Source organism: Cimex lectularius, unplaced genomic scaffold (assembly GCF_000648675.2).
Source record: "Cimex lectularius strain Harlan isolate CLEC.00 unplaced genomic scaffold, Clec_2.1 scaffold40, whole genome shotgun sequence".
NCBI lineage: Eukaryota > Metazoa > Arthropoda > Insecta > Hemiptera > Cimicidae > Cimex > Cimex lectularius.
In genome coordinates, this window is record NW_019392652.1 from 1,278,118 (window position 1) to 1,295,667 (window position 17,550).

A 17,550-nucleotide genomic window follows, 5' to 3' on the forward strand; every position below is an offset into this window, starting at 1 on the left:
AAATGTTTCAATTTGAGGTTTTATTTGGTTGTAATCTTGAACATGGTGATGAAAGCCAAAGCTGCACTTGTCACCCCGAAGGCGTAAAGAAATTTTTCAAGTGACTAAGGGGAAAAAATAACAAAAATCATACAGTGAGTGAAACTTGATGTTAAAAAAAAAAAAATTACCATGTCTTGCCATTTTTTATTCTTTATGCAATTGAGGTAATCCATATTCGAGAATGTGACTGACTGGTAAAGAGGGATCCATAGAGACGGGACGATCCTGTAAAGGCAGTTGTCGAAGAATTTCCTTACTATGAAAGAAGTCGTGTTTACTAGGTGCCTCATCTTTAAACAAACACAAAATAATCAATCGTACGATCTTTCCTTTCAAAATAAACTTCGTTCACCTCGATATAGTTATACATCGCTAGGTCGCAAATCGCTTCGGCGTTTGGATTTCTGCTTTTTGAATATTCTTCCAAACCCTCCCTGATTGTCAGACCTCGGTTGTGTAGAAAATCGTCGAGCAAACGGCAATCTTCAAAACCCTAAAAAATAATGAACAGCAGCGTCAAGCACTATTTTTATACAAGTAATAGTTACAAAGACATAAAAAATCTAGTAGAATTAAAATAAATAAACCGTTTGGCTGGCTACACACAAAAATAGTTTATAAACCAATAAAAAATGCATAGTGACGATTTTTTCCATATTTGAAGGGATCTTTCTTAAACTATTTACAGCTTAATAACGTTTGTAAATTATAATGTACAGTATCTCTTTCTTTTTTAAGAGTTATGTTAACAGAGTCCGCATTTCTGTTTGCACATAATTCCAAAAATTATATGGATTTCATTGAAATTGTTAGTTACAATGTTTCCATTGTTTCAGTCAGATAAGAACAATAACCCTTTGGGCACAATTATCTTCCAATACTGACTTGCACAAGAATTGACAGTAAATATTAGTTAGTAATTAGTAATAATTGATTACGGCGTTCATTCCTTGGCCGTAGAACGGTACCATCGCATGGGCCGCGTCTCCAACAAGGACCACGTGGTCTTTGTAATTGTATTTGGAAACCTGAACAGAAAGAAAACCAAAATAAATTAGTATGTAACAAGAATGTTTATGAAATTTATGCAATAGTGCACCTTGATTGAAATCAAGAACGAAGGCTTGGTAGAGAAGTAAGTGTCGATCAGGGATTTTTCACCTATGAGATCTATAGCGTCTGGGAACTTGTCCCGGAAGAATCTAAGAAGTTTGTCCTTCTTGTCCAACATGGAAAATTGAGTGTGAGGCATGAACAGAGTGACGGTCCAGCTGTCGTCTTGATTCGGCAGGGCGATCATCATAAACTCGTCCCTCGGCCATATATGTAAATGATTCCCTTGCATCTGAAAAAGATTTTTTTTACATAATTATAATTTAATTAAAATTTCAAATATCTGTGATTAATGTAATTACAGCTGAAACTGAATGAGTTCCATTTTTCCCAAAGGTCTGCTTTGCAAAACGGTTAAAAATACAAGACTCTGCCATAATGAAGGTTTGTTTCGTTTTTCATCAATCATTAGCATAGGCAATATCCTTAACACCCTAGAGTTAAAAACCAATATGTGCTATGTTTTTAAAAATATAATTTAACAGAATAATACCAATATTCTAGCCTAGGATCAACACACAGTATAGCCATGATTTCCTTCCATAATTTGTGCAAGTGACTATAAACTTTCTTAGTCTATGGAGTTACAGCCTTTAGAGGACCTTGGCCTCCAAACATTTTTTTCTATTGTGCCGCGTTTCTCCCTCCACTGACGTGCATTTAACTTCTGTAGGTCGTTCTTGTACTCGCATCGGCCTCGGGTCGGCATGGGGCGGCGAGTGCCTTATCAGAGGCACATGTAGGTTAGGGTACCAGATCCTGTCTGCATAGACGGGGGAGGGTGCAAAACCATCTGTACTACGGGTAACAGAAATGTTCCAAGGTTCAGCCCCTGTTACAATGGGAATGGACTCGTAGTTGGCCGTGGTGAGACCCGTGGCGGGTACTTAGAGAAGAGACTGTCTTCTATCTGTGACCTTCGGACGAAACTTGCGCATGACCATCGTTATACACCTGGCCTCACGGGATACGGCGGATCAGACGTATAAGCGTTGAGAACATTATGCTGAAAAGTCCCTCGAATGCGTGATTAGTGGCGGATGGGAACAGGTATTGAATCGCTCCTACTCGAGTATGCTTTGCACGTAGGTGTAGGCTGAGCTCGATTGGAGGCTTTTACCGTGGGCGGTCTCCTCTAGGGGGTGGTTAGTAATTCCACTTTAAACAAAACCTCGGTCGGAGCGAATCCGGTAGTTTCTACGCTAGAGAACCCCCAATCTGGGAGATAGAGTGGCCTTCTCTATCTAGGGAGTGCATGGGAGACCAGGTTGATGTATTTCGGTTTAGGTAGCCCTTTACGTTTCGATGCTTAATGCGTACCCGACCACTTGGAATGGGCAAGCGGAGAGCGAGGTTATCTTGGCCTCTCGGGGCACTGCGGCAGTAACACCCTTCTGTCGTATGCGGAGGTGCGTCAGCTCATCTTGCGAATCAAAACGTCCGATAAGGCCGAATAGGCTAGGTGCGGACGTTAAAGATCCTCATTGTCCTTTTTAGGACGACCGAGTATACGGGAAGCAATGTAAGTCGTTCTACACCACTGCAACCTCTAGGTCTCTTACTTCGAGGTTGCCCTTCCCACACTGCTGTGTTGCAGTTCTGTCGCCTTCCGTACCATACAGGTGGCCCAACCAACGAAGTCTGCCCTATTTTATAGTTGTTACTAAATCTTATTAGCCCCTCGCTCTCCCAGAGGTTTACTCTTTTTTCTTCCGCTACAGTAAGTATGCACATATCCGATCCATATGTAATTATTGGCCCCAGAATCATCCTATAAATGGTGATTTTAGGTGTTCGGGTCAGAATTTTATTTCGAAACGTCTTCCATAATACACCTAAGTTTCTATTTCCTCCTGCTAACCTACTGTTTATATCGCGCAACACTTCATTTTTTGAGGACAGGATCCAAGAAGATACTTAAAAACATTCTTACGTTCGGGCCGGTGTGTTATTCACCTTTCATTCCTTAAATATTATAGTTCGCCTCTCTAAATCACCCTGTACTTAGTTTTTTCTTTACAGTTTTTAGGTAAAATGGCGCCACTCCAGCTGTATGAAGGCTTCTTTCATCCCAGTGGCGGATCGAGCCAAATGGCTACATCATCGACATAGCCAAGTACTCTGTCATTCTGGTGCAAATACTTTCTCCCGGGGTCACACATCTATTCCCCATTGCTAACTCATACTAAATTGAAAAGGATTGGAGAATAAAGATCTCTTTGTCTTAAGCCAATTTAGTTGATTGGAAACTCCAAAGGGCGTCCTACTGAACAATTATTTTGACCACTGTACACATATCTTAACCAATCTGATCATCTTTGCACTGATCCTAATCAGCTCCCTCAATGAGCCCTAACCACACTTCTGTGTCATATGCCATCTTGAAGTCAATGCAAAGATGGTGTAGGTCCAAGTCATTTTCATAATATTTGTCCAGAACGGATAGATAGAAGAGAAGGATCTGCAAGGCTGCATAGGACCAGAACCTACACTTAGGATAAGTAGATAAAACATCTCCTCCATTTCAGAATGGGTGAATTGCTACAGTTAAAATGGTAAAGCGGTAGGACTACCTGTCACTGGCACCTATGAAACACCTACACAACTTTGGAATAGTCAATGATGATCCCAGTTGTAGGTTATTTATTGATAACATCTATGTTGTGGTCTATTGACCAAATTACGTCTTTCAATTACGTAATCTTTTTTATGTAAGTTCACTAATTTCGTGGTCCGCTTGACCAATTAATATATTACAATTAATCAAGGTTTTTAGTTGAGATAAAACAGTCAATGACACGAGCGGGATTCGAACCCACGATCCTCGGCTTGATACGCCGCTTCTCTACCACTTGAACTATCGTGACCTCGATCCACTCGGACATTTTTATGTAAGGTTTTGGTTGAAATGAAAAATTAGCGTCACGAGCGGGATTCGAACCCACGACCTTCGGCTAGATACGCCGCTGCTCTAACCACTTGAGCTAGCTTCGATCCACTAGGGCACCAACTCCCCATCCCTCTCGTGACGCTAACTTTTTCATTTCAATCAAAACCTTACAAAAAAGGTTAAGTTATCAATTACGTAAAAAAACTTCGTGTTATCGTCGAATGTACGATATGAAGAAGACCTAGAGAGTGAATTGCAGTGATGACAGTCAAAGGCTAAATTTTCTTAAGAGAAGATCCTAGTCAATTTTTAGGAGTATAGGACAACAGGATAGAGGACAAATTTTTGATACAAAATGGATCTGTTTGATCTCATTGTTGTAATTTTATTTTGTTATTTCATTACGCTTGTAACCATTGGTATAATTAACAAATAAATTAACAGTGAACGAGATCAAACACCCATACATTCTATGTCAAAAATACAAATTGCCCCCGGTTACCCTACACAGCCAGTACACCTCCAAGATGTTTTAAATTTACCATAATAATGTCGTCTTATTAATATTATTCTTGGCATTATTTACCATAGAGTTTAATATTGTATGTATAAATTCATTAGATTTCATGGTCCGATTGAACCAATAATTTCTTTCAATTAATTAATCTCTATGTAAGGTATTGCTTGAGATAAAAAAGCTAGTGCCACGAGTGGGATTCGAACCCACGACCTTCGGCTAAATACTTGCTGCTCTACCACTTGAGCTATCGTGACTTCGATTGTATATATATTTTCACATATTCTAACATGTAAATTTTAAATAATAGTTTCAAATAACAAACAGTTTCATGGAACTGAATGTTTTCTTTCAAATTGGACCTATCCTTGTTTCCTAATAAAATTATAATGTTGAAGGCTGCTAATAATTATATCGGAGATCAGTCAATTTTTTTACCCCTCCGCAACTTTGGTTGGATTATCTAGTACATTTTTAGTATGTTCTAAGCTATTTTTTGAAGATGAAAAATTCCCATACGATATGAATACAATGCAACTGAAGCAACTTCCCAGTGTTGCCTGATGATAGCCATTACTTAAGATTTTTTTTTCAAAACTGATTGTTTCATGACGGGTGTTTCATAACAAAATTTCGTGCTTGGTTTATTATATCTTGTTTACTCATTAGACATTCAACCCTAGAAATTGTTCAAATATTTGTTATTTATTTATCGTATCGACTAGATAACAACAAAGCCCGGTGGAAAAAAATTACTCTCAAACAATTCCTTTTGTTGAAACGCATTTACGCATCTTAAGAAAAACATACAGACGAACACAAACCAGACCATCATCCGAGAACATCCTCTGGGTTTTGGATGTATTTTCTCAGCATGTTTTTTGATGTATTTGGTTACAAACAAATTCACTTTATAAAATGTTTTAAAACCAACTCAACTTGGAAACAGGGAGGTGGGATTAACCTGGATTTCCTCTTCTGACAAGTGGCCCAAGTTAACGTCGGAAACTCCACCCATCCTGCAAGTCAAGAACCTCTGCTTGAATTAGAACGAATTAAATCTTCTGAATTATCGATTCTTGAAAATAGTCATTTCAAATTCCAAAAGGTTGATATTTTGGGCCAAGTAGTTTCCAAAAAACGAAAGTAAAAGTTTATCGCCGTCACTGTTCATATCAGTTGTATTGTTCGAATAAAACGGTATAATTCGCGGTTACTACAGACTCTGATAAAGATTATCTTCACCCGAGCGTGATTAATTAAAGCGTAACGTAATATCAAGTAATAGTTTCATCGTACCATCACCTCATGTGTAATCTCAGTTTTAAACTGGCCCAGCGTGAAAACCGGGCAAAATCCTGACACTGCGTTAAAAAGGTACGTCTTCATGCCATTTAATGATAATCGGAATAGTTTTGGCTTTCGTTAAAATTTTGAATTTTGAAAATGTCCTTGATAAGCTTACTTTGTGGTTGTTCTCCGGAGGAATGGCCAATTCCAAGTAGCCGTGTTCGATGTACGTTTGGCTGAAGTTGATCCGCGATCTTTTCAACAATTCGGACCTCACTGCAGAAAAAGCACCGTCCGCACCGATGATTAAATCAGCTCTGACTTCTTCAATTTTCCCTTGGGCACTAGAAACAACGTGATAAAATCCAAATTATAATTTAAGGACTAAAATTAACTTACAAATTTGACTATGTTGTGAAAAAAAAATAGTAGATGAGGTGTTAGTCTGTTAACAACCTACGGCAAAATTTAAGATTTTTTTTATCAAGTCAAAAATAGTACATTTTATGTTGTAATAAACCATTCAAAAAAACAAGTACCGAGAGAAGTTTCCGTTCGCATAAAAGTAAAAATCCTTTTTTATTTATTTTAAGGTAATGTTTTGTTAGAGTGGATAGTTGAAGCACTGTCTAAGCGGAATTGTAAGCATTCAGAATGTTCTTCTAAATTATCCTTTACTCTTACACCCAGAAAAGTACATTATAGTAATGATTAATATGAGTTACGTTTATGTACCTTTACTGTCTCCATCTTTTAGAGGCAAAATCCTTCGTAAAGCAGATCCTTCCACGTTAAATCCTGCATGCCCTTTCTTTCTTGTAGATTCTTATTTGTACTCGTTTCTTTTGATAAAATTTGGGTAATTCAGCACCAAAAATATACTTAAGCTATTAGTATCGCTACATTCTTGTCTTTGACGTGCCTTTTATAGCTCATATCTTCTGTTAACGTCTAATAATATTTTGGAAACTTATTTGTGGGAAATTCTTCTGTTTTCTCGGAAGCTCATAGTATGATCATATATGATAAATTAGGTCCAGTATTAGATTATTTATTCTGAATCAGTCAGTTTAAATGAATAACGTTCGAATAGTCTTTCAAAATTTTCAATGGGACATATGTGCTTGATGTCTTATATAAGTTATAATCTGTTTCTGATTCTCTTTCCTTCGGAAAGTTTGTCCTTTTTCCTTTAATTACTATCGGTTCCTTCATGTTCTGGAATGCGCTAATAAAAATTAAATGCAAAAATGACAGATCCTTAATGAGAGAATAACTGATAGAGTGGTGCCACAAGATGGCATGATCAAGATTTCAATAAAACCTACATACCAATCAGATGGATGGAACGGATGGATATAGAACAAAAAGCACAGGACATAGACATTTGGTCATTCTTCAAGTCGAGATTCATTCAATTGAAAGATGTACTTAATCCAATCGGACACAGATTGCAGAAACCCAACAGAGCACTGACCTCAAGTATCACGGAAGGTGGTGCTGAATCGCAAGATCAAATCAAATAGGTTAGTTATGCAAAACGTCCTCTCTCTAATGGGTTCCAGGTCATACAAGAATAAATATATTTGCATGAAGAAGGGTGTAGTGGCCACTTGTAGTTACCACGTTACCGCTAGATGCCACTACCAATTATGGAATGTTCTCGCCCTCCACTCTGCAGCCAATTGCCAGTGCCCTTCCAAATATAATCAGGTGCACTGCTCCACTGAAAGCAGACGTCCTGACTCGTCGACACGACGAGGTCTCACTCATCACTAATGGATAAAGACTGCAGATTCGTCAACCCGACGAGGTCTCACCCATCACTAATCAACGACGCCAGCAGACTCGTCAACCGACGAGCTCTCGTCACAAATCACTAATGGAACACCGTCGACGACAGCAAGGGTACTCGCCGCATTAGCCTGATTCTCGCCTCCTAAACACAGCCGATTTGGCTATAAACGCCAACTGCTGCCCTTCGGCTAATACCTGCACTCGAGTCTCTTCGGCCACTGTGGAATCAACCGACCCACTGCCCCGGACCTCAGCCAACGGTTCACTCGGTCACAGACCATCACCAACGGCACCACGCACACAATCTCGGCCTCAATCCATCGTCTCGACGCTACAAAACAACACCGGTCCTTTTCAGGACCACAAAACTCCCAAGCACTAAAAAGGGCTACCCATATGTGTTAAGGATCCGTACTATGCCATTGAGGAAACATTGGGACAATCTCACTAAACAGAATCATACTATAAATCTCCTTGATGACAGTGAAATACTATGAAGCGGGGACTTCGCAAGCACTTCAGCCATCTGCCTTATTGTATAATTGTAGTTCCTTAGTTCAGTTCAATTGTATCAATCCTTTTTTAAGAGGTAAAAGGTCATTGACACTGGCATTTCTTTTTCCTGAGTCGTCTTGGTACCCTTTGAGAAGTTGCTTTACATTCGAAAATATGCGTGCAGTTTTTCTTCTTCATTGCATAACCTACAAATGGGGGTCATCATTGGGTAGGTGTTTTTTCCAGATGCCAGTGCTTGCAATAGTCCTATCATTTTCCTGACTTGTGCTTCGTCTAACCGTAGCAATTTGTTTGTCATTTTGATGAGGGTTCTTTAATTATGTCTAGCATTTTTGTATTTTGCCTACTTCTCCTTTGGTTTTGTGACCCTTTCTGTGTTTGATTGTTTTATCTGGTGGGTTCTGAGCCTTTATATGGTATTACAGAGCATTCTCAGCCCGGTTTGTCTGATTTTTCATTACCCAGAATCTTCTTACTTGATGTGAAAGGATAAAGAAACTAAAGAATGGAGCAAATGAGACTCCGGATCTTAACACGTTTCTTCATGGGTAATACGGCAGATTAAATGGGACGCTACAAAACATATCATGAACCAACACTATCGGATTCCGGTGCTAAACTTCTCAAGGATATGTTTTGGGGACTTACGTCGCCCTATAGAAATACTTCTATTACAAACGGGACAAATAATACCGATGTACACTAAGTTCAACAATAGTACAAAGCGCATTCTCAGTGTTTTCAATAAATCAATTAATATTTCAAAACCTGAATTTGTTTATTTTTGGCCTGCGGATGTTAGTGCTTTCTTCCACTAGTGCTTTGATTACCTAAATTGGTAGTTATTTTTTGTTAGTACTCATACTTCAAGGTTATACAGTCTAAAGTAAATAATTCCGTTTTCAAAACTGAGTTGTCTTGCCCATACTTCCTAAATTTAGGGTTATATCATAAAGTCTGATTCTTGTCTGACATTAGATAGACGAGTATCGAGTTTTTTATTTTTGTCATCCCTAAATTCACAGGTGGTTGGGCATGTCAATAGAGTATTTTATGTTATCAATACATCTGTCCCCTTTTCCAATATCAAATCTTTGACCCCAAGGTTACCTTGATATTGCAATCTGTAGGAGGAATTCCACACTTCTCATGATATCGAGATTTAAGATTTGTTGCACGTTGCTCTTAAAATACAGAAATAAAGTTTTCTACAGTATAAAGCTTGATCGTTTCCAAATATTTTAGCTTGCAAATCTAAATATGGGTTTGTGATGTCAGGCGGGTTTCGGCTTTTCACTTACAACAATGGCGGGATAAACTAAGAAGAGAAAATCTCGCAATTTTATTTAAGCTTGTGCAACTTGATGTATGTTAGACAATGTTGAGTCCATCATTAAATTTATTAAAAAAATTTAATTAATTACGAAAAGATATCGTTGATTATAGGCGATATTGTCAGGTCTACCCACGTTTAAAAAATTATTAAATTATATGTTTGATACTAGGAGCAGTCTAACGAGGTCAAAAACATTTATCTTATTATCAGAAGAAGCTGAAATATTTTTTTTTCTTTGTTTACCGGTATTTTGTTAGAAAGCACATGTTTTATAATTAGGTTGATTTATTGTTGCCGACCCGACAAGGCCGACGTTCTAAGAGGGAATTCATACCTCTTGAACTTAAGTTTCTTCTCCTCCAGGTCCAGGGCGACAAGCTTTCTATCGAAATTGAGATGCAGGTTCGGCATCTTCTCAGCCTCTGAAAAATAACCAGGCATTGAAAATATAATGTACTAGTATAAAAAAATTGAATTCTGAAATTACCGTTCAATAGGACTTCGTTTATGTGCTTTCTTCCGACGGAATATATACACTATAGAAATATTAATGTAATAACGATTAAATTTGGTTTATAAGCAATAAACCGGTTAAAATCTCACTTGTTGGTACACTGGATCGTACGGGATGGGCCTGGTCTTTCCTGTGACGGAATGAATCATCCTGCCGTACATTGGTATGCCGTACGCCCTCACGCTATCGGCGATTCCGATTCCTTCTAGTGCTTTTAAGCCCCTCACAGAAAGCGCGAGGTTAATGGACTTTCCTTGGACAAGCTCACTCGTCCTAATGTCTAGAAAATTTCAAAAAAGACAACAATGCCTTATCATTTATAAAGAATTCAAATTAAATCCAAAAATATACGAATTCATTGTAGACGTCGAATATAGCCCTAATGTAAAATAAAATAAAATAAACTGCTTTAAGATATTTTATAATTAATTAAACAGAAATTCAGACCTAAAAAGAACAAAATTGGAAAAATGAAACCCGTGTACTTAGTGATATGTCTAAACTTAAATTAATCTAAATCTATCGTTAATCCTTAGATTCCAAAGCCTAAAACCTCCCTTTAACCTACCGTCCAATTAGGCCTTTGTCTACAATGGGTAAAATCCTAGATAACTCCTGTTTAAGAATCTTCCCCTTTACCTTCTACCTAATCAGAAAATCCTACTTAACCTACAGATCAAGTCGGTGGCTCCTCTCTATCGTCCGGCTATTGCATAGATGCTGGGGTATCCCAAGAAAGTACCTTAGAGCCTTTCTTCTTTGTAGTATATGCCACCGGCATTCCTACACTTTTTGAAACTACCCTTACCACCTTTGTTTTTTAAAGCGCCATAGTCAACTCTCCCATCAACTCAATAGCTCGTCCATGTCTTGTCCTACACATGTCCTACGCGGATTATAACGCCATCCTTTTCTCTCATAAAGATCCTCTCACCTCAACCCAGGTCACATCCCTTTCAGTTGTGGAAAATGACAATAAACGTACAAAAATTTAAACAAGACAGTTCAATTCTTCCAAGTACTCAACACATTCATTTACAATAATATCCATCTTCTACTAGCTCATCTCGTCCGCTACCTAAGGGTATATACTGAGAAACGATTTACATGGAACCCTCAAAAGAAGTTTCAGACGTCTTAAAAGACTTCTGGTTAAACGATCCATAATCCTGATAACCATTTGGACGTAAGGTATCGAACATTGGGGTTCAGCCAAACGTTCTAACGTCCAACGCATTCCATCCTTACAATCCTAAATTCTCCGAACCATCATCAAATCGTGTGTATCTAATCTTACCATACATAACGTTCTTAACATCCAATATATTCATGAATTCGTCCAAAAAGCCACAAGAATTTAAACGTTTATCCTGTCAGACAAAACCTCATGTCGGAAACCTTTCATCCCACACCCTTCCAGATGATAGAAGCGTCCGTCACTGGCCTCGCGACCTTTTTAATAATAGTGAGGTTGATTACCGCAAATACTCAGGAGACATTATAAACCGATATCATTTTTGCTTAAGGCCAGCAATTTACGCAAACGTAAATAAATAAACAAATTTTAAAAGAAATCTTATAGGTCTTAATAGTTTCTTGGGAGGTATGTTTGGCTTGCGGTACTGGTACGATTTTACATAGTAATTTCACTTCAATTTAGTTTAAAATTCTTCCTATCTTTTGGTTCTTCTGTTTTACTTCGTTTTTTGGTGTATAAGTTAGCCTATTTTATGTTTTTATTTAATTTTCTATTATTCTTGCTATTATAAAGTCTTTATGAGAATGCAATATTACTAATGAAAATAATAGTTTCTAAGTCCTGATCAAGGAATATGCTTATTTCTCGGAAGTTTGACGAAGGAATGATTTTTTCCTGATGATTTATGATGATTCCTCGGAAAGGGGAATTTCCACTTGAGACTCTTTAGGATAGGAGGGACGAGATGTGTAGGACAAGACATGGACGAGCTATTGAGTTGATGGGAGAGTTGACTATGGCGCTTTATAAATTTTTGAGCAATTAATTGTTGGATAAAAGTCGTTATGGACGCTAGTATTGAGGACATAACTCGGAGCATTTATAACTGAAGTAAAAATTTAAGATTGAAAAGTTTGGAAACGTTGGAAGGTTGAGCGGTTCCTCCTTACGTCCAAATCGCTCGCATTTTTTAGATTATAACTTTTTGTTGTCAACAGCTTGGATCATTTCATAAGTTTTTGAGAAGGCCGTAGCGTTTGTTTAGGTCTTGGCGTTTCAGTCGCGTATGTTATGTGAAGTGAACTGTCTATGTACCCAAGGTAACAAACGCAGTCCGATTTAGTGATAGAAACGTTGTGGTAACAGATATGAGAGGAGATTTACTGTGAAGAATATGACATGGACCCACTTCATTTATTTTCATTTTTCTATTGTCTAACTAATCTGCCATACATAAGATAGGAAATCTTTCAATGTAACTGTAGGATCGGGGTCAGAGGATAAGTAAGGCTGTGTCGTCGGCAAAGAAAGCAAGAAGAGCGTAGTTAGTACATCTGTGTATAAAGAAGAATGGTCTAAGAACACTGCCCTGCGGTACTCCCGCGGTGAGAGAGAGCAGTAGTCGAGTAATCTCAACCTTGCAACCTCTCTACTTTTGAAGACCCTATCGCTACATTCATACATCATGATTAAAAATGTTTTTGTTGCATTTTTCTCGATTTACTAGTTTTTTAAGAAAACTATTTTCAAGATGTTAAAAATGTTGATCAATATCAAATATATAAACTACAGCATTTTAAGAAAGGAGAACCACAAAAATAAATATGTATTTTTTATGTCCCATTTAAAATATAATTTTTTTCTTGGGTTTGTAAATTCAAATATCTTGCTGTAAATTACGAATAAAGTCAAATTTTAATCCCATCTTCAAGAAGGGAAATGAATCATTTTTGAAGATTTCGGTTTATACTAATTTACTACCCGAAATTTGTAGTTAAGCTAAATGTCAAACAAAACCATAAGTTTAAACGCAAAAAAAAAGGGTTTATAACCATTTTATATCGAAAACGTTATTTTCAATCTAGAAGGTCAATGTGTTAAAAATCGAACAGAATGTAAACAATTCTTTGGCCCAGGCCTAATAGATACGTAATGTAACTCGATGTTTTTACTTAATGAACATCGATAAAACGATAAACCAGTTAATACGTATAAATTGATTATAGTTTTGGCCAAAGAAATACTATTTTACTTGTGCCATCGTAGAGCCGAAATTTGGCTTTTGGCTTGAAGGGCATGTATAAATGTCATTAAACCTCGCTTTCAAGAAGGTCAGATGGTCTAAAAACCCAGAAGGTTAAAGGGTTACTTTCTTGTTGAGATTTTTACACTATTTAATAAATTAATGGCTGGCAGTACCTTCTCTGTACTCGTACAGATGTACATTGTAGCCACGTTGTCCAAAGTAGGTAGCGATTAAAGAGCCCACCTGAAAAAGTAAAAAAAAAATATTACAATTGCCCAAGTTTATATTACTATTGTCTGTAGTTTGACTGACATTTATTTTGTCCTTTGTGTAGGGTTCTGGAAAATGTCATGTGAGGGACGAAATTTATTTTCTGATAGGTGGGTGTCATTCTTTCGAATATCAGAGGAACAAACTGAATGGAAAAAACGCAAGAAATAACACACAGGAGCACAACTCAAATGAATACATATAAATCGTATCTGGGAATGTTGATCAAACTGCGGACCAAGTGCCTTTTGTTATTTATTTCACCTTGATTAATTAACAAAATTTATTTAAAAGAATATAACATGACATAGCTAGACTAAATTCATATTAACTATTAATATTTGTTTAATAAATCAAAGGAGTGTGTACGAAGAACAACCAACTTATCTCAACTTTGAATATTAATTATATTTATATACAAAAACAGCAGAGGTCATATAAACTCTCAGGGGCAATGAGAACAACCCCTACAAACGCATTAGAAACTTTGCTAAACCTACCTCCACTGGGAATATTCATACAAGGAGAAGCTAGGAAAAGCTCACTTAGGCTCCAGAAACAATTAAATTGGAAAGGAACTAAACAATTCGGGCATTCAGCCATAATCAATAAAATCAGAAACCCATTATTAGAAATGGGGACTGATTATATGATCCCGGAAACAACTTCCTATAAAGTCTCAACGGTCTATAAAGGAGAGGAAGAACAGATACAATGATATGGTACACAGATGGCTCAAAACAAACGAAGGAACCGGATCAGGCGTTTTCTGTACAAGCCCAAAACATCAGCAATCAAACTCGTTAGGGAAGTACACATCGGTCCTTCAAGCGGAAATACATGCCATAAATGCTTGTGCCCTGGAAAATCTTAAAAGAGGTTACACTGACAAATAAATCCTAAGATCAGACAGCCAAGCAGCTATTAAAGCATTAGAATGTAAAAGAATCACATCAAACCTAGTCAGTGAATGCATCCCAAATCTCCAAAACCTGGGGAAACACAACAACCTGATGATATCTTGGGTGCCAGGGCACAGGGGAATTTTGGGTAACGAGAAAGCAGACAGACTGTCCAAAGGAGGATCTGCAAGACCATACATAGGCCCCGAACCTACTCTTGGGATAACAAAAACAAATATAGAATCCTCCATCGCAGAATGGATCCAAGCAGAACAAAAGGAGAAGTGGATAAACTCTAGCGGTGCTAGACATAGTAAACTTATGATGAAACAACCCTCACCAAGAATGGCAAAAACACTGCTGCAATTGGAGAGGGCCAAACTCAGAGGAGTGGTAGGACTATACTAACCGGCCACTGGTATCTGAGAAAACATCTACTCAACATGGGTATATACAGCGATGGTCCCATTTGCAGATTATGTAATGAGGAGAAGGAAACAGCCACTCATATCATCTCCGAATGCGAAGCAATTAGCTCAATGGAGGTATAACCTAACGTATGGAAAAAACTTAGGGAATCAAATTGCAGCAGCAACAGTCAATGACCTGATACTTCTAAGAAGAAGGATTGAGTCTATTGACTGAACTAAGGAACTAGGAAGGTACAATAAGCCAGAAGGCTGCAGTGCCTGGGGAATACAAGCCCCGCTTCCTAGTATCCTTTTCTACCATACCATACCATAACTCTCTTAAACCGTTGCGGCCACCGACGTCCCCTTTAATTACTTTTGATACATTTTGTAATAATGAAGGATGGTTTTATTGCAACTCAAGTGGCAGGTTGAGACAATCCTCGTACTTTTTGAAGATTTAAGAAATGAGAGTGAAGCATTTTTTTAACTACTTTAGAATGGGTGTGCAAACATTTGACGAACTACGCGAACGAATAAGATATTATTTAAAGATAACGAATAAAAGATTCCTTACAGAGCCGTAACGCATCCTCGACAATATATCCTGCCTATTCAGAATTATGGCCAAGACAATGATTCATCCATATTTCAAGAGTGTTCTTTGCAGAAATCACTACTGAAAAATGAACTCAGAATCCCAGAAAAGAAATGTCTTCAAATCCAAAAGTACTATATTTGGGCTGCACTAACACCCACATAAATAGTGGATCCAGGTTTGGTCTTGAAGAAAAAAGTCAAATTCAGTTGTTAATACCAAAATTTTGACATATTTTAAGATCATCATCAGGGCAAAACAATCATAAATATGTCAACATATTGACTTATTTATGTTTTTTACAGACAATCTCAATAGAAACGATGAATGGTGGAGTGAGTGCGGTGTTCAATCCTTTTTTTAAAAAGATAGTTCCTAATCACGGTAAGTTGTTTTCCAATGATCCGGATTTCGAGCCCTTAGCTCATCATCAGGTTAAAGGATTTCTACAACCACGTCTCTCGACATGAATTGCAAAAGTGAACCCGCCGATACCCCCTTCGCACGTTCAAATCGAGCGCCGTTAAAAAACCAGCTTCTCATTGGAACGTCGCGTTGGCGGGGGTATCGGCGGGTTCACTTTTGCAATTCATGGCGAGAGACGTGGTTGTAAAAATCCTTCAACCTGATGATGAGCTAAGGGCTCGAAATCCGGACGTTGGAAAACAACTTGCTGCGAGTACGAACTATCTTTTTTTAAGAAGGACGATCTCAAATTTTTAGAAAATTTGCTTTTCTCTTTAAAACCATACCTTGATCCAGAGTGTTCGTGAGTGAAAAAGTGGCCGATACTTCTAATATTGAAAACAAACTCCTACAATCATAAATATTATTAGAATAATAACGAAGCAAATGTAATAAAATAAATACCAGACCACCTTGCGTTCGATACATTTTATTACGCTAAATAATATACAATAAAACAGTCAGAACAAAAGGTAGAATTTTAAAATGATGAAAACAGTAAAATTACATTCTTTATTTTATAAATTTTCTATGTCGATATATTAATATTGTAAATTAGCAATATATTTGTGGTTAATGGATTGAAGTGTAAAAATTATTTGACTTACTAAGCCACCACCAACAACGACGACTTTCAAATTGGCCCTGTCCATCGTCTAACTACCTTCGTGGCCAACAGGTTACTGAGCTGCTCGGCTTTTTTTACACCCAAGTTACATAACCGTCGGTACACGGTACAATTGAAGCCAGTTAAGTGATAACGGTGTACAATTTCACGAATCATAGATGAAAAGCGGATTGCATCCTTTCAAGAAAAAGTTACATAAGTCGGTGGACAATCGAAAAAATGATTGTCAATTTTTAGTTTTATGAATATACCTCACCATTTACTATGGAATTACTTGTACACAATACAAGCACAATGATTAGTTGATCAGAAACAAAAATTACTTTTTTTCCCATCTGATTCTCGCCATAAATAAGCAAGTTTGATTGCATAGATCTTTTTATATTGGTATACATAGTACTTCTTTGTAAATTTTATAGGTTTCAAGTCATTCTAATTGTTGGTAAAATCGGACAACATAAATCGTTAAATACTGTTTATTTTCTGGGCGAGAAACAGTTCCACCTTAGCATATACAACAAAAAAAGGCAGCTTAGTGAAATGGCGAAGGTTTTCGCCGGTGGTTGACATAGTTTCGGTTTTCTTCTTCGTTACAAATATTCAGGAAAAACTATTTCGTTCTACAATATTAAATGATTATATTATTATATAATCTTTACTCGCAAAATAAATCAAAGTAGGTTTGATAATCTCAGGCATTCATGCAATGCCTGAAAATAAAATTAAAAACATTATTGAAAGAATGTAGCAATGTAGGTGGACTGTATCAGCACAGAAGCCCTCTAATATCAACAGCATTGTCGATATGTGGCCCTCGGAGTAGATCTGAATCGTAGAAGAAAGGTCATCCTTCCAGATTAAATATACGCCATACGAGGTTGACAACGGTCACTTACTTTTAATCCAAAGCCGCGTATGTTTCTGCCATTAAAGAGACAAGTTTCCCACTTAATTGAAGCTTAATTGATTACAATTAATTAAGGTTTTTAGTTGAGATAAAAAAGTCAATGGCACGAGCGGGATTCGAACCCACGATCT

At 37.3% G+C, this 17,550-nt stretch overlaps 2 protein-coding genes across 2 annotated transcripts in view; one reads left to right on the plus strand and one right to left on the minus strand.

Moving 5' to 3' along the window:
* Window positions 1-16,594, minus strand: LOC106670119 (kynurenine 3-monooxygenase). The gene is made up of 11 exons (XM_014400177.2): window positions 16,493-16,594; window positions 13,413-13,482; window positions 10,105-10,295; window positions 9,989-10,037; window positions 9,836-9,923; window positions 6,028-6,196; window positions 1,142-1,387; window positions 981-1,070; window positions 395-535; window positions 171-332; window positions 1-104 (listed from the first exon to the last, which is right to left on the minus strand). Exons 1-11 carry the CDS (start codon window positions 16,535-16,537, stop codon window positions 21-23), a joined length of 1,335 nt encoding a protein of 444 aa, XP_014255663.1. The 5' UTR covers window positions 16,538-16,594; the 3' UTR covers window positions 1-20.
* LOC106670120 overlaps window positions 5,835-17,550 on the plus strand; it is a 22,511-nt gene continuing 10,795 nt past the window's right edge. The window contains exon 1 of the mRNA XM_014400178.2: window positions 5,835-5,939. The gene's annotated coding sequence lies outside the window, so the exon portion shown is untranslated. The remainder of the gene's footprint in view (window positions 5,940-17,550) is intronic.

Bases quoted from the DNA above. Each gene is read 5' to 3' on its own strand.
- LOC106670119 (XM_014400177.2), bottom strand. From the start codon at position 16,537: ATGGACAGGGCCAATTTGAAAGTCGTCGTTGTTGGTGGTGGCTTA. The intron at 10,296-13,412 runs GTACTGCCAGCC...GAAATTTTCTAG, and splicing joins TCTGTACGAGTACAGAGAAG to ACATTAGGACGAGTGAGCTT. The intron at 1,388-6,027 runs GTAAGCTTATCA...AATCTTTTTCAG, and splicing joins CTCCGGAGAACAACCACAAA to ATGCAAGGGAATCATTTACA.